The sequence below is a fragment of the Pan troglodytes genome, chromosome 14, assembly GCF_028858775.2.
Source record: "Pan troglodytes isolate AG18354 chromosome 14, NHGRI_mPanTro3-v2.0_pri, whole genome shotgun sequence".
Classification (NCBI taxonomy): domain Eukaryota; kingdom Metazoa; phylum Chordata; class Mammalia; order Primates; family Hominidae; genus Pan; species Pan troglodytes.
The window spans coordinates 30,112,446-30,133,494 of NC_072412.2; the positions used below are offsets into that span (position 1 = coordinate 30,112,446).

General features: G+C 38.8%; 1 protein-coding gene across 14 annotated transcripts in view; it reads left to right on the forward strand.

The window, feature by feature from the left end:
- Positions 1 to 21,049, forward strand: part of TEX26 (testis expressed 26) — a 90,541-nt gene that overhangs the window by 11,385 nt on the left and 58,107 nt on the right. For 11 of the 14 annotated variants that reach the window (XR_001708636.3, XR_001708635.3, XR_008538763.1 and 8 more), the window contains 2 exons: positions 8,849 to 9,014; positions 13,050 to 13,206. Coding sequence is in view for 11 of the 14 variants with exons in the window: in XM_016925126.4 (XP_016780615.1) it covers positions 8,849 to 9,014; positions 13,050 to 13,206 (323 nt within the window). In the remaining 3 variants the exon portion in view is untranslated. Of the gene's footprint in view, positions 1 to 8,848; positions 9,015 to 9,832; positions 9,987 to 11,830; positions 12,027 to 13,049; positions 13,207 to 21,049 lie in introns of all 14 variants that reach the window. The other 3 variants (XM_063792032.1, XM_063792033.1, XM_024348505.2) reach the window with 2 other exon arrangements.

Genomic DNA, 21,049 nt, shown 5'->3' on the forward strand with positions numbered 1-21,049 from the left:
ATTTTTGTTTTTTGATTCCGTTTATGTGACATATCATATTTGACATGCATATGTTAAAGCATGCCTGCATCCCTGGGATGAAACCCACTTGATTATTGCATATTATCTTTTTGATGTGCTATTGAATTCAGTTAGTATTTTGTTGAGGATTTTTGTATCAATGTTCATCAGGGATATTGGTCTGTAGTTTTCTACAGACCAGTATTCCTGGTTTTGGGTATCAGAGTGATACTGGCTTCATAAAATGAGTCGGAGAGGATTCCCTCTTTCTCAATCTTTTGGAATAGTTTCAGTAGGATTGGCACCAATTCTTCTTTGAACATCTGATAGAATTCAGCTGTGAATCCATCTGGCCCTGGCTTTTTTTGAAGTCCACAGTTTTTTTTATTACTGACTCAATCTTACTGCGTGTTATTGGTCTGCTCAGGGTTTCTATTTCTTCCTGATTTAATCTAGGAGGCTTGTGTGTTTCCAAGAATTTATTCATTTCCTCTGGATTTTCTAGTTTGAGTGCATTGAGGTGCTCATAGTTGTCTTGAATGATCTTTCATAATTCTGTGGTGTCAGTTGAAATGTCTCTAGTTCCATTTCAAATTGAGTTTATTTGAATATTCTCTCTTCTTTTCTTGGTTAATCTAGTTTATGGTCTATCAATTTTACCTTTTCAAAGAACAAGCTTTTTGTTTCATTGATTTTTTTTTGCTGTTTAATTTCATTTTTTCTTCTCTGATCTTATTTCTTTTCTTGTACTAGCTTTGGGTTTAGTTTGTTTTTGTTTCTCTAGTTCCTTGAAGTATGAAATTAGGTTGTCAATTTGTGATCTTTCAGACTTTTTGCTGTAGGCATTTAGTGCTATAAACTTTCCTCTTAGCACTGCTTTTACTGTATCCCAGAAGTTTTGATAACTTGTGTTACTATTATCATTTATTTCAAAGGGTTTTTTAATTTCCATCTTGATTTCACTGTTAACCCAAAAATCATGCAGGAGCAGATTGTTTAATTTCTATGTATTTGTATAGTTTTGAGAGTTCCTTTTGGAGTTGATTTTTAGTTTCATTCCACTGTGATCTGAGAAGATACCTGATATGACTTTTATTGTTTAAAATTTATTGAGACTTGTTTTGTGGCCTATTGTATGGTCTATATTGAAGAATGTCCCATGTGCTGATGAGAAAAATGTATATTCTGCAATTCTTGGGTAGAACTTTTTGTAAATATTTGTTAGGTCCATTTGTTCTAGAGTGTAGTTTAAGTCCATTCTTTCTTTGTTGACTTTCTGTCTCAATGATCTGTCTAGTGCTGTCAATGGAGTGTTGGAGTCCCCAACTATTATTGTGTTGCTGTCTATCTCATTTCTTGGGTCTAGTAGTAAATATTTTATGAATCTGGGAGCTCCAGTGTTAGATGCATACAAATTTAGGATTGTAATATCTTCTTGTTGGATTAATCCTTTTATCATTATATAATGACTTTCTTTGTCTTTTTTTTACTGTTGTTGCTTTAAAGTCTGTTTTATCTGATATAAGAATACCTACTCCAGCTCGCTTTAGGTTTCCATTTGCATGCAATATCTTTTTCCACCCTTTTTCCTTGGGTTTATATGAATCCTTATGTTTTAGATCAGTCTCTTGAAGACAGCAGATATTTTGTGGTTTGTGGATTTTTTAAAATCCATTCTGCCAATCTATTAAGTGGAGTATTTAGGCCATTTATGTTCAATGTTCATAGTGAGATGTGAGGTACTGTTCTAATCATCATGTTAATTGCTACCTAGATACTTTGTTTTTTTCATTGTGTTATTGTTTTATAGGTCCTTTCAAGAGGTTCTATTCTGGCGTATATTGACCTTTTGTTTCAGGACTTAGAACTCCTTTTAGCATTTCTTGTAGGGCTGGTCTGGTAGTGACAAATTCCCTCAGCATTTGTTTGTCTGAAAATGACTTTATTTCTTCTTTGTTTATAAAACTTAGTTTTTCTGGATAAAAAATTCTAGGTTGAGAGTTATTCCCTTTAAGGCGGCTAAAGATAGGACCCCAATCCCTTCTGGTTTGTAAGGTTTCTGCTGAAAAGTCTGCTGTTAGTCTGATAGGTTTTTTTGTTTTGTTTTGCTTTTTAATAGGTTACCTGATGCTTTTGTCTCACTTGTCTCAGAATTATTTCCTTCACATTGACTTTAGACAGTCTGATGACTATAGGTGTTGGTAAAGTCCTTTTTGTGATGAATCTCCCAGGAGTTCTTTGAGCTTCTTGTATTTGGATATCTAAATTTCTAGCAAGCTCAGGAAAGTTTTCCTCAATTATTCCCTCAAATAATTTTTCCAAACTTTTTACTTACTCTTCTCCATTCTACATAATCCCATATTTCTTGGAGACTTTCCTCATTTCTTTTTATTCTTTTTTCTTTATTTTTGTCTGGGTTAATTCAAAAGCCTTGTCTTCTAGCTCTAAAATTCTTCTTCTACTTGTTCTAGTCTGTTAAAACTTTCCACTGCATTTTGTCATTCCCTAAATGTGTCTTTCATTTCTAGAAGTTCTGATTTTTTAAAAAATCTATTTCTTTAGAAAATTTTTTATTCATATCCTGAGTTGTTTCTTAATTTCTTTATGTTGGTTTTCACCTTCTTCCAGTATCTCTCTGAGTAGCTTAATAATCAACCTTTTGAATTCTTTATCTGATACTTCAAAGATTTCATTTTAGTTTAGATCCATTGCTGGAGAGCTAGTGTGATCTTTTGGGGATGTTATAGAACCTTGTTTTGTCATATTGCCAGAATTATTTTTCTGGTTCCTTCTCATTAGGGTAGACTATTTATTCTAATTATTCTTGAATTTATTTTTTATTTGATTTTTTAAAATTTCTTTTTTCCCCCTTAAGGATGTGACCTTAATGTTTACAGTTTATTACAGCCTAATTTGGCTCTTGGTGCTTTCAGGGGTGAAGCCTGCATAAGTTCCTTGGTTATAGAGAGTCTTTGTATGATGGCTTTGTCAAATGTCAACATAAATTTAAATAGCTGCAAAAGATTAAACTTCCTCCCCATCCTGCATATTGACATTTTAAAATAAAACTTTTCAATAAAACCAATGAATACTCTGAATGCTTTAGCAAATTAATACCTGCCATGATCTTTTAAATAAACACACAAATAAGCTCTTTTTGATCATTTATTTCATTTCTTTCTCTTCTTGAACTCTCATTCCCACTCCACTTCCTCCATAGACTTTTTCCCTGCTGTGATATATTTTATGTTTGGAAGCAATTTATTGATCATGCTATTATACTTCTTTGCAACTATTTTAGTATATTAATTGAAATTAATTTTTAAACATGTTATATGGCCCTAAGTACTGAGTTATCACAATTATTTTAGTACACAATTGCTCAAAGCAATAAATACATTATAAATGTTCATAATTATGAAATACAAAAAGAAAATTTTTTTGCAACTGCATCTTAATGAGATAAATGTGGCTGTTTAGTTTTCAATTAGTTCATATATCTAGTTTTGAGCATTGTTATTTTCAGAATGAAACTGCACTCAGCATCAATTTTTTCTGCTTCTCTCATTTTTCAATTTATAGATTTTAATGTTAAGAAACTTTATTCATATATATATAGAAATAAGTAAGTGCAAATGAAAGGAGTTTTAGTATAGCAGTGTCACTCAGTACTCTGAACTGTTTCTGAATTATGTCCCAGAAATCACAATGTGATTTTTAATGACTGATCAGCTGACAACTTGGTTCGGTACTCCTTAAATTTTATTGAAAGCTATTAATAAGATGATTTGTCCTCCAGTCATTGAGTTATTCCCTGTCTCAGTTTCTGAGAATATATTGAAAAGGCATTTCTTAACAAATGACTATTAAGTTGCACCTGTTACTCTTTCACTTGGAAGCAACTTGTTTAATTTTCTATGTTCAAAAAGGATTTGGAAAATCGAAACACTAATTTTAATAAATTTCTATAATACACACTTTTTTATTATTATACTTTAAGTTTTAGGGTACATGTGCACAATGTGCAGGTTTGCTACATATGTATACATGTGCCGTGTTGGTGTGCTGCACCCATTAACTTGTCATTTAGCATTAGGTATATCTCGTAATGCTATCCCTCCTCTCTCCCCCCACCCCACAACAGTCCCTGGTGTGTGATGTTCCTCTTCCTGTGTCCATGTGTTCTCATTGTTCAATTCGCACCCACGAGTGAGAACATGCAGTGTTTGGTTTTTTGTCCCTGTGATAGTTTGCTGAGAATGATGGTTTCCAGCTTCATCCATGTCCCTACAAATGACATGAACTCATCATGGTGTATATGTGCCACATTTTCTTAATCCAGTCTATCATTGTGGGACATTTGGGTTGGTTCCTAGTCCTTGCTATTGTGAATAGTGCTGCAATAAACATACGTGTGCATGTGTCTTTATAGCAGCATGATTTATAATCCTTTGGGTATATACCTAGTAATGGGATGGCTGGATCAAATGGTATTTCTAGTTCTAGATCCCTGAGGAATCGCCACACCAACTTCCACAATGGTTGAACTAGTTTATAGTCCCACCAACAGTGTAAAATTGTTCCTATTTGTCCACATCCTCTCCAGCACCTGTTGTTTCCTGACTTTTTAATGATTGCCATTCTAACTGGTGTGAGATGGTATCTCATTGTCGTTTTGATTTGCATTTCTCTGATGGCCAGTGATGGTGAGCATTTTTTCATGTGTTTTTTGGTCACATAAATCTCTTCTTTTGAGAAGAGTCTGTTCATATCCTTTGCCCACTTGTTGATGGGGTTGTTTGTTTTTTTCTTGTAAATTTGTTTGAGTTCATTGTAGATTCTGGATATTAGCCCTTTGTCAGATGAGTAGGTTGCAAAAATTTTCTCCCATTCTGTAGGTTGCCTGTTCACTCTGATGGTGGTTTCTTTTGCTGTGCAGAAGCTCTTTAGTTTAATTAGATCCCATTTGTCAATTTTGGCTTTTGTTGCCATTGCTTTTGGTGTTTTAGACATGAAGTCCTTGGCCATGTCTATGTCCTGAATGGTATTGCCTAGGTTTTCTTCTAGGGTTTTTATGGTTTTAGGTCTAATATGTAAGTCTTTAATCCATCTTGAATTAATTTTTGTATAAGGTGTAAGGAAGGGATCCAGTTTCAGCTTTCTACATATGGCTAGCCAGTTTTCCCAGCACCATTTATTAAATAGGGAATCCTTTCCCCATTGCTTGTTTTTGTCAGGTTTGTCAAAGATCAGATAGCTGTAGATATGCGGCATTATTTCTGACGGCTCTGTTCTGTTCCATTGGTCTATATCTCTGTTTTGGTACCAGTACCATGCTGTTTTGGTTACTGTAGCCTTGTAGTATAGTTTGAAGTCAAGTAGTGTGATGCCTCCAGCTTTGACTTTCTTCACAGAATTGGAAAAAACTACTTTAAAGTTCATATGGAACCAAAAAAGAGCCCACATTGCCAGGTCAATCCTAAGCCAAAATACAGACTTTTTTGATAAAAGGCTTTTATCATATTTTGAATATATTTTTATCAAAATCTTGGAGCTGAACATTTAGCTTATCCGGTTTATACCATCTTTACCTAGTTGGTAAAATCAGTCCTTGTTGTTCAAATCAATAAGTAAAATCAGGTTTATTTCATGTCAAAATAAAATCTAGCTAATACTTTCAATCCAAATAAATGTTAATATATGTTTTGAGAATATTATAAAAACCACTGAAAAATAAATTATGGAATGCATATTATAGAGAAGACTATTAAAAGTAGACAAGGAAGTGTTAAAAGATTTGGGTCTGATATGATTAATTATATCCAAGTAACTTATACATTTAGCTACACATTTTATTGCATTATATCCAAAAATAATGCAATAAAATGTGTAGCTAAATGTATAAGTTGTTTGTGAAGTGAAGAGTATAATAAAAAGCATAATGTTTCCTAAATATATTCTCATGTATATAGAATTCTGCTGCTTTCCTTTTGGGAATGATTAAATACCAATCACGTATAAAAACAGAAACAATTTTATTAATTTCATCAGACATCAAATCAAATATTTACTAGTATTCAGTGAAAGAAAGTTACATATAGTAAAAATTAATATTGGTCTGGCAGGTCAGCCTATACTTTCATTTATTGTTAAATATTTTACAACATAAAATAAAATGAAAATTGGCTGCATTGGAGTAAATATTTTGTAAAATGATTGGATTCAGAATAAAATTTAAATACTTTATTGAATGATTAATACAAAATCTGAAAAAAATACAAGATTCCTATTTCTCAGTTTTATCCAGTGAATCTTTAAAAATTTGCTGTCTCGGAAAAGATTCTGGGCATGGTGGCTCATGCCTGTAATCCCAACACTTTGGGAGGCCAAGGCGGGTAGGTCACCTGAGGTCAGGAGTTCAAGACCAGCCTGACCAATATGGTGAAACCCTGTCTTTACTAAAAATACAAAAATTAGACCAGTGTGGTGGCATGTGCCTGTTGTCCCAGCTACTCGGGAGGCTGAGACAGGAGAATTGCTTGAACCCAGGCAGTGGAGGTTGCTCCACCCTGGGTGACAGAGTAAGACTCTGTCAAATAAAAAAAAAAGGCAAGATTCTGGTTATATTTAAAGTAGTCAGCATGACCAATCTGTGCTGCTTCACCACCTCAGAGCTGCTTTTCTTTCCAGCTAATGGTATGTCCTAGAGATAAGATGATAAATGCCTATCTTTAAATGTGGGAGGAAAGGAGTCGCTTTAAGCATTCTACATCCTCTCTTCTCTCAGAGGCCTCTCCCTAAAAAGAGGTGAACATTTTGTAATTGTTAGGAGATAGAAAACCAGACATTACTCTCAGCCATGCTCTATGACTTACCTAAATTCAGAGCCTCCCCACACATACCTAGTACCCTGGGTACAGCACAACCCTTCACTCTATAGAAATACACATGACATTGAGAACCACAAGCCCAGACAAGTGGTTCCAAGTGGAACTTGGATTACAAGGAAGTGTCTGTGAAATCACTCCGACCATGTTTCCCTTCACTGGGGGACCCCCTCAGGGTTGGAGGCTTATTCCTCGAGACAATGCACCATAGAAAAAGCCTGTGGTGAAATGGGGAAGGGAGAATCAGGCAAGGGGTAAAGGAAGAAAGAACCCACATACATTTGCAGGTTTGTTCTCAGGTGGATATGTTCTAGGAAAGAGTATATTGAGAAATTGAGATCTGAAAATTGATTCTTTTAAAGATTTTTGTGACTAAGTGTGGTGGTCCACGGCTGTAATCCCAGCCTGTAGCATGCGCCTGTGGTCCCAGCTACTTGGGAGTTTGAGGTAGGAGGATCGCTTGAGGCTAGAGGTTCAAGACCAGCCTGGGCAACATAGTGAGACCTCATCTCAAAAAATAAAAATAAAAAATAAATCAGCTGGGCATGGTGGTACATGCCTGTAAGTCCTAACTACTTGGGAGGCTGAGGTGGGAGGATAGATTGAGCCCAGCAATTAGAGGCTGCAGTGAGCTATGATGGTACCACTGCACTCCAGCCTAGGCAACAGAGCAAGAATCTGTCTCAAAAAAAAAAAAAAAGCTATTTGTGCTGTGTCCCGTCCCTTTGGAAACTCTCCAGTTTATATCTGAATGACAATAGAATGATCATCCGGATGGATGTTTTTTTCTAACTTCCTAGATATTTGTTTCTTACAGAGATAATCTGAATCTATTCAGCCCTTTTAAAAAAAATAAGTCAAAATGAAATATTTTAAACATACACAAAGGAACACACAACAAATCCCCCACTATGACCCAGCAACAGCAATCATCACTCGTTAGATACTGTTATCTGTACCCTCCACTAATCCTTCCCACTGGAGTATGTGGAAGCAAATCCCAGGCATTGTATCATTTCAATTCTAAAGATTTTGTATGTATCTCTAAAAGATAAGGATGTTTTAAAAATATGTAACAATTCTATTATCTCACCTTTAAGAAAACCAATTCCTTAATATCAAATAGCCAATCAGCAATCAAATCTCTCCAATTGTCTCATAACTTTTTTTTAAAAGGCAGTGGTTTGAAATTGAATCTAAAAAAGGTCCACACATTTCATTTGGTTATTGTCTCTTACCTCATTTAATCTTTAAAAAAAAAGAGAGAAAGAGAACTTTTTTTTTTTTTTTCTGACAAATTCTTTGTTGAAGAAACAGAATCATTGTTCTGGGATATTTTTTTTTTTGGTCTCCATGATGCCATTTAAATGATTTCTCTTTTCATGTATTTCCTGTAATCCAACATTCTGAAGACTTCATCTGATTCAAGTTTTGCATTTTGGCAAAGATATTTAATAAGTGATGATGCATGTATTCACTCAGAAGCTCATAGTGTCTGGTGGTCCTCTTTTGGAGCTGTGAGTGGACATTGCTGGCCATTGCCTAGATTCATTATTTCATTACGGGCTTGAAACTAGTGATATTTCAATTCTTGTATTTCTTCCCTTTATCAAATGGGAGATTTCTATAGAGAGAAGCTTTTCTTCACCAGCTATTTGGTTACACTGAAGTGCCATTTGTATTGGAGAGTGTTCAGCTCTTTAAAAAAATTAATGAAATAAATTTCATATTGTTATGTTTTTAAATTTTATTTTAGGCATCTGTACTTTTGTTAAAAGCCATCCTAAAATACAGGGTTGTTTTCCTTCAAGGAAAACCTGAAATTAAATTATTTCTGGCACCAACTCTTATGCCAATCAATCTTTTTAAAAAATGTAATGAGTAAAATGATTTGACATGTGTACTTTTGTGAGATTTGGTATTTAACCTCTAACTCTAATTTCTGCTGGGTTTTCTTATAGCCAAAACGGTATCAGAAGATTAGGATATACATATTCACTTAGTGATCCTATTCTCAATCAGACACAATATAGTGATGAGTACACTTGGAAATCACACTCTAAAGAAGATTTGATCAAAACTGAGACTTCAAGAGGAATCAAGAGCCACAAATCTCATCTCAATGAAGTAAGATAATATCTACATATGTGTTGAATTTAATACTGTACTGTATCAACAACCCATAAGAATGAGAGTTTAAATATGTCACAAAGATCTTTCAGCTTCTACAGTCACAGGATACATGGTTCTTTTTAAACTATTTCCTGTCTACCTTCTCACATTTATTTCTAACCACTTGTGTTCTATCCCCTGGAGTTTTTTTTAAAAAAGGACTTTTTAAAAATTGAAGTGAAATTTACATAATATAAAATTAACCTGTTAAAGTGAACAATTCACTGGCATTTAGTACATACATGCTGTTGGACAGCCATCACCTTTATTTTTGTTCCAAACCATTTTCATCATCCTAGAAGGAGACCTCATACCCATTAAGCAATTACCCCCGACTCCACTCCCCACCGTCTGCTTTCTACGTCTGTGGATTGCCTTTTGTGGATATTTTACATGTGGAATCAATAATAGGTGACCTTTTGTGTCTGGCTTCTTTTCACTTAGCATAATGTTTTCAAGGTTCATCATCTAAGAAATTATCTGACTAGAAAGATGACAGGAAAAGCACTATTATGAAGACTACCCATGTAGCATCCGTGTAGCAAATATCAGTACTTCCAGTCTTTGTCACAGTTGAATAATATTCTCTTCCGCGGATAAACCACAGTTTGTCTGTCTGTGCATCCATTAATGCATCTTTGGATTGTTTCCACCTTTTGGCTATTGTGAATTGTGCAGCTATGAACAGCCATGTACAAGTACTTGTGCTTAGCCTTGTGTTTCATACGCTCTCAAACCTCCATTTTTTAAATCATTCTGTTGCCTCTACCTAGAATGCCCTTATCCTGTGCATGAAGGGAACTCCTATATTTCTTCAAGACTCACATTAAAGAAAGCCGTCTCTAAGTTCCTTCTCCCCTGGATGGAAATAGCTGATTCTCCATGTGTGTTTTCTTGTCTTTCTATTCCCTTCTCCCATCACAAAAGGTAATGCTTTGTTGTAGTAAAGGGTTTCATTTGCTTGACTGCCACGTGGGATGGGACAACCTGGGATGGAGCCACCTTGATGCATTCAATAGATGATAAGGTGGTAGAATGAACAGGATTTGATGACTAAAAGGATGCAAAGGATAAGGAAGAGGAAAGTATAATGTTCAACTTCTGACTTGGACAGCTGGCGTATGCAGATTCTGTTTACTCAGCTGGAACATGGTGGAGGACCAGGTTGGGTGGAGAAGGGCATTGGGGGAACATGTAGTTTCAGTTGAAGACATGTTGGTTGAAGATATGTCTAACAGGCAGTTTAATAGACAGGTCTGGAGCTCTTAGGGGAGAGATGAGCTGGACATATGGACTTGGAAGTCATTAGAATGTATACATATAGCCTATTCAATTTGGTTCCTTGTGATATCCATTCATTGTAATGTATTCAACCCTGAAAAAAATATATATATATTTATAGACCTATATACACACACACACACACACACACACATATATATGTATGTATATATCTCTTGGAGATATATACATAAAACTCCTGTCTCTAAAAAATATATATATCTAAATTATATATTTAATATATAATTTATATATAATATAAAAATATGTCTCTAACATATGTATTATTATGTATAATTAGATATATTACAGACAAGATCTTGCTTTGTGGCCCAGGGTGAAGTGCAGTGGCACAATCAATCAGAGTCACTACAGCCTCGAACTCTTGAACTCAAGTGGTCCTCCCACCTCACCCTCCAGAGTAGCTTAAAGTACAGGTGCATGCCACCATGCCCAGCTAATTTTTTATTTTTTGTAGAGATAGAATCTCACTCTGTTTCCCAGGCTGGTCTCAAACTCCTGGGTTCAAGCAATCCTTTCACTTTGGCCTTCCAAAGCCCTGGGATTACAGCCGTGAGACACTATGCTTGGTCATCCTTTATATTTTAAAATTAATGTAGAAGAGTTGATTACAATATTATACTGTATGTATACAATATTATACTGTATTTATACATTCACAAACACACGACCATATAATTTTCCCTTCCTCTAAGTACTATTGAAGGCTCTCAACCAATGAGAGATAGTGTGGCAGACTGTCCTGTGTGTTCTCAGCCAATGAGTGTTCACGTGCCAGATGGCAGCTCCTATTAATCTAGGCATTGAATATCAACAACTGCTAACGTTACACAAGAAAAACAACCATGTATTATCTGCCTCCTACAGCCTTGTGAAACACCATTTATTCAGGGGTGTCTAATCTTTTGGCTTCCCTGGGCCACAGTGGAAGAAGAATTGCTTTGGGCCACACATAAAATACACTAACACTAATGATAGCTGATGAGCTTTAAAAAACAAAATTGCAAAAATATCTCATAATGTTTTAAATAAGTTTATGAATTTGTGTTGGGCCACATTCAAAGCCATCCTGGGTGGGGCCACAGGTTGGACAAGCTTGACTTCTAGTTTAGTGAATTTGAGTCTCTGGATACACCTGCCAATTTGGAGGAAATACAGGGGACAGAGGAACTTGTTAAACAACAAATGCATACGCAATCAACAAAATCCAGACTGTGGGGACCTCTGCACAGCAAATGGCTTCTTCAATAGATAAATCATAATATTATGTATTGGTTTTTCCAGTTGATAGATTGTGAGGGAAAGGAGGGAATCAAGAGAGAATTTGAAAATTAAAAGAGGTTTAAAAAGCAAGTTTGGGACAGCGAGTATACCTAATTATTTTGAAGAATTTTGGTGCAAAGGGAAACTGAGGAATAGCTTAGTAACTAGAAGAGGAAGTACACTGAAGAGAGTGCTTTCTTTTTAAGATAGGAGAAATAAACGCATTCTTGGATACTGATGGCAATGATCCAGCAGAGAGGAAGAGATTCAAGTTGCAAGAGAGAAGTGAGGACTGTTGGAGCGATTTGCTGGAGTAGATTCAGTAGAGAGGGATCTAGTGCTGCAGGCGGGACTGGGCCTTGTTGAGGGCACCTGCGTGGCTCCCCTCCCATCACAGCATGTGTGAGTGCAGGTGCGGTGGCTGGGACACGGTTGGTGGGCTGTGGAGGTTATTTTCTGGTGGCTTCAATTTTCTCAGGGAAATAGGAAGCAAGATCATGGGAAAGAGGGACGATGGCAAGAGGGGGTGAAGATTTCAAGTTTTATCATCCTAAAATCTCTCTTTTTTAATTTTATTATTATTATACTTTAATTTTTAGGGTACATGTGCACAACGTGCAAGTTTGTTACATATGTATACATGTGCCATGTTGGTGTGCTGCACCCATTAACTCGTCATTTAGCATTAGGTATATCTCCTAATGCTATCCCTCCCCCTTCCCCCCACCCCACAACAGGCCCCAGTGTATGATGTTCCTCTTCCTGTGTCCATGTGTTCTCATTGTTCAATTCCCACCTATGAGTGAGAACATGCGGTATTTGGTTTTTTGTCCTTGCAATAGTTTGCTGAGAATGATGGTTTCCAGCTTCATCCATGTCCCTACAAAGGACATGAACTCATCATTTTTTATGGCTGCATAGCATTCCATGGTGTATATGTGCCACATTTTCTTAATCCAGTCTATCATTGTTGGACATTTAGAGGTGAGAAGAGAGTGCTGGCCATTCCTGTCCTTCAGGAAGTTGCTGAGGCCTCTGCATGTGAGGCAGAGTTTTCCTCAGGGGCTCCCAAGGGGAAAGCAGCCACTGCCTGTGCTCCTTGGGAATGGCCAGAACTAGAATTAACATGGGTTATTTCTTCCCTTAGTCTTATCTGTAGGAGACTTCTGGTTGGAAGCACAACTCTTTGAAGTTTTCAATCTCATTTTCTCATTTTCAATGTGAAAAGTCAAAGAAATGTACAGAGCCTGCGTTTCGGCTGGGTCAACCAATGGCTCCTGCTGACGGGCTCCCTGCATCCATGCACCTGCAGTGGCAGCTGGTTGTAAAGGATTCTGAAGAATATGTGCACACAGACACTCAGATTATTGATCCTATTGAGTGAATCCATATGGATTTTCTTGAAAATTATGTTTGCTTTGATAGGACATTTTCCTGTGGACACTACCTCACTGTCAACAAATGGGGACATTAAAGAACTGCCTCCCTTGGAAAATCCCTGCTTCAATGAAAGAAGTTAACAAGGCAATATCAAATCAGTTTATTTCCCTTACTAAGAGAGACTTTGTGGATGGATCAAAAGGTAAACACGTTTGTTTTTCTTTTTTTCCCGGGTCATGTGGTAGGCCCTGGAGTTGCAGTGGTCGGCAGCATGCGTGTGTTCTTCTCCTTCAAGGAACTCAAAGTCTAGGCATGGAAACAGGCAACTTTGCAAATAAAAACCATCAAGTATAAAAAGGTGCACCTTGTGGGAAATGCAGGTTGCTGTGGGCATACAGGAAGACATCCAGCCTAGTGTGGGATGGGGGGTCAGGAAAGGCTTCCCTGCCTGGCCCAAAGGATGAGGAGGAATTAGCCAGGCAAAGAGGTAGGGGAGAGTGTTGTCACAGGATTGAAGACCTGGAGGAACATTTCAGGAACTAAAAGAACTTCAGCAAGAGTAGAGCATCAAGGGCAAAGGGAGGGTTGAGGGAGGAGATCAATGTGGGCAGAGAGCACCCAGTCTGGAAGGGCCTTACAGGGCATACTAAAGAGTTTGGAGTTCATCCCAGAAGCAATTAAGAGGTTTTTATTAAGGTAGTGACACAATTCAGATGTTGACTTTTAGAAGCCTCACACTGGCTGCAGAGTGAAGAATGGAGATGGCCCTTCAGGAAGAAGGTGGACAGGAGGAGGCTGTTAGAGGAGCGCAGAGAGGAGTGAGGTGGCTTGACACAGGGCTGTGGCAGTGCGGATGGAGGCAGGATCTGCACGGTGGTGGCATGGGCACTTCAGTCAGCAATAAGCCCCTTCCAGGGTAGGGGCTGTGGCTTTTGGCTCACATTGTCTCACCAGCACCCACCCCAGTGCCTGGCTTATCACAGGTGATGAAAATAAATATTGGTTGAACAAATAAATGAATGATAGGGATGAGTGACTGACAGATGTCAGAGATAAGGGAGTAATAGGAGTCTGCCTTGGAGTTCCTTGTGGATGGGATGCTGGTGTCTTCTGTAGGTAAGTAGGAAACCATGAGAGGATGAAGTGAGGGCCATTTTATTCTCTCCCTTGTTAGAGATGAAAAGTCCAGCACGCTATTCATCCTGCTTCCTGGAAGAGCACATGTGTCCTGGGATGGGAACTATGCTATGCAGATTCCCCTGTGAGAATCTAGATTCTCTCATGCTTCACCTGGCTCTGCCCTTAGGGCTCTGTGGCTGGGAACACCTTTGACTGATTTTTTGTAGGGTAAGTAGAGATGACATAGCTTCCATGTCTCAGGGGGTCAAAAATGAGTTTCATCTATACCAACACATTTTCCAGAAATGACATATTTGGTGATTCAATGTAATTTTGTTCTTGCTTATCAGCAGGAAATTTACTTTATTGAGAATTCATGAAAATTGATTATATTTTTAAACGCACAGACGGAAATCTTTTCCTAAGTTACTGAGAAAGCCACACACGCTGGTGCATGGCTCTAAGCCCTGTGACACAATGGCAGTTGGAGTATTGGTGTTCTCCTGCTTTTTGGTGACAAAATAATGACACCCAGTGACTGCTGAGGAAGGCTGGCTGCCCTGTGGGCTCTGAACACAAGCCAGGGAGTGCTGAGGGCCCCTGTTCACCCGAGGACAGGAGAATGACACATCTCTCAAGGTCTGGGTGTCTCCGCCTTCATCCTGCATCCCTTTTCCTGCCCCAACAGAACCATCAATCCCTGTGAGCTGTGGATCTGTCTCCCTGTCCCCTGAACAAGAACTTTATCTTTCCAGTTCTCTGGCCTTTTCTCCAACATCATCCCTCCATCTCTAAAGTATTAATCCCACCCCACCGGCATGCACATTGACTGTAGTATATCCCGTCTAGCATGTTCCAGGTGAAAACAGAAACAGAGCTTTCCCTCAACCCCATCTCTTCTTTTAGCTACTGTTCATTTCTCTGCTTCCCTTCATAAACAGCCAACGTTTACTAAGCCCTTAGCTTTTCATAAATTAACACAGTTAATTTTCACAACCTGTGAAGTTATTACCGCCAATCAAAGAGGGGGATCTAAAACTCAGTGTGGTTAAGCAACATGCCCAGGGTTGCCCAGCTCGGGACTGGTGGAGTCTAGGATTTGAACCCAGGCAGTCTGGCTTCTCTTATTAGAACTACCTCCTTCCCAGCTAAAATTCCTTCAAGAGTCAGTTTATACATGGTATTCTGAATTCCTAACTTCTTGTTTACAGTTTTTAAAAATTAAAATTTACTTTTATTAAACAAATGTATGCATATACTTAAATGATTACTTACAGGCATATAAAGAAACAACAGTAGTTCCTTGACCTACCCTGCCCCATCCCTACTCTTATTCTTCATTGGCAGTCAATTTCAGTCTGGTTAACTATTTCTTCTTATGTGATTTTTAAATAATATGCTTCTACTGCTCTTCTTCATTCATGGATTTTAGACGTTATTGACTTCTGTTTTGGAAGCTGAGGATTTGGCTATCCTATAACTCGGTCTCACTGGCCCTCCCTCCATCATGTCAATATAATTATATTACAGATTTCTTGTTAAATTCAATTGCTAGTGTATATATTATGATATGACATACTGTGATTACATGAGTACGTAAATGTTTGCTGCTGAGCCATGTTGTATTTCATTATTTCCTTTGCTCGTTTTCTCTTATTTTTACCAGAATTAATTGTTTTTCTCTATGTGTTTACTTTTCTACATGCCTGTCACTATTTTTTTCCATACTTTGTTGTACACTTACCAAAATTTTTTCCAAACACAATGACAGAATAGAACAGAGAAAAGAGAGGAGAGAAAAATATTAAAGGAGTAATGCAGGAAAAAATTCTCAGAGTTTCTAGATTGAAAGGGCCCCTGAATGCCTGACATAATGAATGACAAAAGACTGTCACTAATGCATGTAAGTGTGGAATTTCAGAATGTCAGGAATAAAGAGATCTTAAGTGTTTCCAGGGGGTTGACATAAAAAAGATCAGAAATTAAAATGGCATCTTATCTTCTACATAGAAATCCTGGATGCTAGAAGACATTTGGAAAAATGTGTTGAAGGGAAGTGATTTCCAACCTAAAATTCTATATCCAGCCAAACTATCAAGCAAGTCTAATGAAGAAAACAAGACATTTCCAGATTGACAAGAATATACTTTCAAAAGTTCCTCCAACACACCCTTTCTTAGGAAGCTACTGGATAGTTGGATCGAGCCTTAAATTATCTTACCTTTTCTCTCCTAGCTTCTTTCTCTTTGTATTTTTGTTCTGTTTATTTGAAAACTTCTATACTTTTTTGTTTTGTCTGTTTGTTTGTTTTTCATGGAGACAGAATCTCCACCAGGCTGGAGTGCAGTTGTGTGATCTTGGCTCACTGCAGCCTCTGCCTCCCAGATTCAAGCAATTCTCATGCCTTAGCCTCCTGAGTAGCTGAGACTGCAGGCATGCACCACCACGTCCGGCTAATTTGTTTGTATTTTTAGTAGAGTCAGGATTTCACCATGTTGCCCAGGCTGGTCTTGAACTCCTGAGGTCAGGCAATCCACCCACCTCGGCCTCCCAAAGTGCTAGGATTACAGATATGAGCCACCATGCCTGGCTGAAAACTTCTTTACTTTTTAATCTAGCTCTTCATTAAATTTTATTACAGGTCTCATATTTTTAATTTCTAAGCTCTCTTTCTTCCTCCCTCCAATTATTTTTTAAAAACAGCATTCTGTTCTTATTTTATAATGCAGTAATTCTCATGAATTTTAAGATATTTATGATATAATTAACTTTTAGCATTTTCATCTGTTTCTTGCATTGTTTCCATTTTTCTCTGAGTGTCTTAATGGTCTAATGAAAATTTGATTGTCCATATTTGCAAGGGAACAGAGGCCGATTCATTATAAAGCTAATAAAACTCAAGTAGCACTTTTGTGGACTCTTCTTTTTCTTAAAGTGGGTGCACACAAAATATTAAACTCCAAGGCTCAAAAACCTACAAAGGAGGTATCAAATATAATTAAAAACTGTGTACAAAGAAGGCACTTGTTAGCTGGTACTTGACTTAGGTGATTAGAGGATGAGCTATCTTTCTTGGGGGAAATCCCTAAATGCCATTATTTGTGGATCAGTCTCTCCAGAGAGGTAATTCTGACTGCTGGCATTCTGAGAGCAGGAGTGGAGAAGCAAGGGGTTGGGATCTCCCTGGCTGGTGTGCAGACTTTCACTGACCCCTCTTTTTTTCAATCAAGCATCTCACTCCACTCACCTTTTACCATGCCTGGTGTCCCTCAGTCCAGAACTTCTTTGGTTCAGTTTTGCAGAGAATAAACTTCTAGTTAGGAAGGAATAGTCATATGACTATGCAGGGTTATGAAGGTGATCCGGGAAGCCACTTGGTATTCAAGCTTTCAGCCAAGCCTCTGTGTTCAGCCCTGAGCCTCGCTCCCTGCCTTCCACTGTACCTGTTACCTTTGAGCCTGCAAGTGTTCTGTAGTGTGGGTTACCTAGTTCACTTCTTTGCTATCATTCCCCGCTGCAGTCATCTAGGCTTCAGCTTCCTCTACTTTGCTCAATCAGTTGCTACATCTACATTTGCTTTCCATTTTCTAAAACATGTGTTAACATTTCTAATCTACGATCATTTTGCTGGAGTTTGGGGACAGAGGAGTCCTAACTGCAGGGATACAATCCACTGAGTTTAATGGGAAGCTTACCCTTTGACTTTTCAACTCCTTCCAACCTGGTGTCTGCCCCCACCATTCACTGAACTGCTCCTTTCAAGGTCTGCAATGACCTTCAATGGAGATTTTTCCATTTGCGTCTTACCCAACTTTTGAGCATCATTTAACTGTGGATTCTGCTCTCTCTCTCAGACCACTGTTCTTGCATTTCTGTGTTGCCACACACTCCCAGTTTCCCCCTACTTTTTTGACTCTTTCTCTCTGGTCATTTTTCTGTTTGGCCTCCAACTGTTGGAGTTTCTGATTCCTTTAAAGAACAACTATCCTGAGAACCTCCACATTTGTATCTCTTCCCAAACCTCTCCTTAGACCCTCAGTTTCCTATATTGGGTGCTGAGTAAAAGCCTCATGAGCATTTCAACTCATCTCCTTCCCCCGGCAGCCGATCTTCCTGCATTATCCATAGGTTCTCTCCAATTGTTTCACCACCTGGCAGCTAGAGGAGCTTTCCCAGTGAGCTTTTCCAGTTTTGTGTCCTCTAACCCACTGTCCATAAGACAGCCATCATGAGTCTCCAGATGTGCAAACTGATGTCACTTTATGGATTAAAACCCTTCAGTGGATTTTCATTGTCCTCAGGATAAAAGCTAAATGCCTTACATGAGTCCTGTACAATCTGGTCCTGGCCGCCATGCTGCCTCCTCTCTTGTCAGCCCCCACCCTCATGACCTTGCCAGGCGTCCCGACTCACAGCCTCCGCATACCTCCATGCCTCGTGGCCTTGTGCTGGTGGCACACATTGCTTCCTCCCTGTGGAGCAGGTCTCCCTTCCTTCTCAGCGTCTGTCTACCCATAATTTAAGTCTGGTTGTACGCCTCGCCTCTCTTCTGGAAGCCTTCTTTGATCCTCCACCTTTGGGTTGTTGGCCCTCCCATGTGTTTTAACAGCCCTGGTTCTTACTTCTTTTGTAGGACTTATGATATTGTAATAATCTAAGCTTCTGAAGCACAAGGGCCATGTCTTAGCTTTTTATCCTCATTATGGAATTAAGGTAAACGACTGAGGAGCACTGAAAGGTGCTGCTTTTCACAGTCAGGCTTAGAGAACGTAGCTTTGATGAATCAGAGCAGCTGATAGACAGCGGAGCTAGTTCCCACTTGGCTATAGGTTATGTGTCAGTGGTCCTAATGGGTTTTTTTTTTGTTTTTTTTTTTTTTGTTTCTTTTTTTTTGAGACGGAGTCTCACTCTGTCGCCCAGGCTGGAGTGCAGTGGCCTGATCTTGGCTCACTGCAAGCTCTGCCTTCCGGGTTCATGCCATTCTCCTGCCTGAGCCTCCCGAGTAGCTGGGACTACAGGCACCTGCCACCATGCCCAGCTAATTTTTTTTTTTTTTTTTTGTATTTTTAGTAGAGACGGGGTTTCTCAGTGTTAGCCAGGATGGTCTCAATCTCCCGACCTCGTGATCCACCCGCCTCGGCCTCTCAAAGTGCTGGCATTGCAGGCATGAGCCACTGTGCCCAGCTGGTCCTAATAGTTTTGAATGGTCCTTGCTGAAGACTTACTTTTGGTTTGGGCCTTTCTGCAGATGCCATACCTAATCTTAAATGGGCCAGTTTCTCTCTTTGGGCTAAACCATTCCAGTTTTACTCCAGTGGAAAAGAAACCCAGGGGAGCTGAGCTCCTGAGGAACAGGAACCCTGGGGGGAGGCGTCATTGGGTCAGGTTAGCTGTAACTCATGGTTATTATTTTTGTCCATACTTCAGCACAAATACGGGGGTTTTAGGTGTCGCTTAGGTCCCTTTTTATCAGGAACCTGTCTTCCAAATAACGCGTGAAGCTCATTAACACAACATTTTATAAAGACAACAAAAGCCTCAATTTTAAAGAACTAAGCCCATGCTATGGAATGAACAATATATAGTTTACTAGGAGTTACCTTAAGCATAGCTTGATCACATAGGCAGTCACTAGAGTGTACTTCAGATATTAATTGCTAATCCATAGCAATTATGTTTCCAGGTTTTTTGGTGTGTGTGTTCACTCATTAACTTAGTAAATACTTAATGAGTTCTATCACTGTGATAAGTACTGAGGATCAATGAAGAGTGAGACTCTTTGTATTCTGCAAAACTCTTCCCAGGTGATTCTGATGTCTTATTTCCATGTGAGATCTACAGTCCCAAGTGTTATGGTCGTAAGGCTCACCACATTCCCTGTTCATTCTATAGATATTTAAGTCTAGGTCCTGGCTTTTGCCTTTTCTGGGTCTTCATCTCCAATGATTCCACCTCTATGCCGGTCCATCATTGTTCATGTGGAACGGACGTTCCAGACTCTTCACAGCCTGGCCCCAGCTTGTCTCTCCTATTTCACCCTCAGCTCCTCCTCCCTGCCCTGCATGCCCCACCCTTCTGTGAGCCAGGCCAAGTTTCACATACACACTATGCAGTTTTTGCTTCTGTACTGACCCGTTGTCAAAGCTCCTTACTGTGACTGCCTTTTCGTCCTTGTCATCCTCCTCTTCCTCCAACACAGCCCCTCATACTCTCTCTGGGCTCCTGTAGCACCCTATTCAAAGCTCTGAGTCAGTAATTCTTAAGCACATGGGCGGTTTGTTTTCACAATCTAAGTGCCTGGGGCTCACTTCTGGAGGTTCTCAATGTCTGGAATGAGGGTCAGTAGATGTATTCTGAGAGACCCTTCCCAGGTGATTCTGATGTCATATTTCCACGTGAGATCCACAGTTCCAAATGTTATGGTTGCAAGACTTACCACATTCCCTACCTGTTTGTTCTGTAGATATCTTTGTATTCACGCTAATTGTCTTAAGGTAGAATGATGACTTAATTATGTATAACCTTGGCAAATAGCACAGAACTGATATAGGAACTGAAAACATTTACCATTGAATGGTAGCTCTAGGGAAGAGATATAGATAAAAGCATCAAGTATTTCAGTGGAAATTTGTTTTTGCTTATAAAGCTCCTAGTGAAAAAGCTAAGTGTCTTAGTCTGTTTTGTACAGCTTTGACAAAATATGTGAGACTGGGTAATCTATAATGAAATAAATTTATTTGTTTCATGATTCTGGAGGCTGGGAAGCCAAGAGCATAGTGCTGGCACCTTGCAAGAGCCTTCTTGCAGCATCATGCCCTGGTGGAAAATGGAAGGACAAGAGCGTGAAAGTGAGAGAGAAAGGAAGCCAAACTCACCCTTTTGTCAGGAACCCACTCTTGCAATAATTAGCCCACTCCCACAATAAC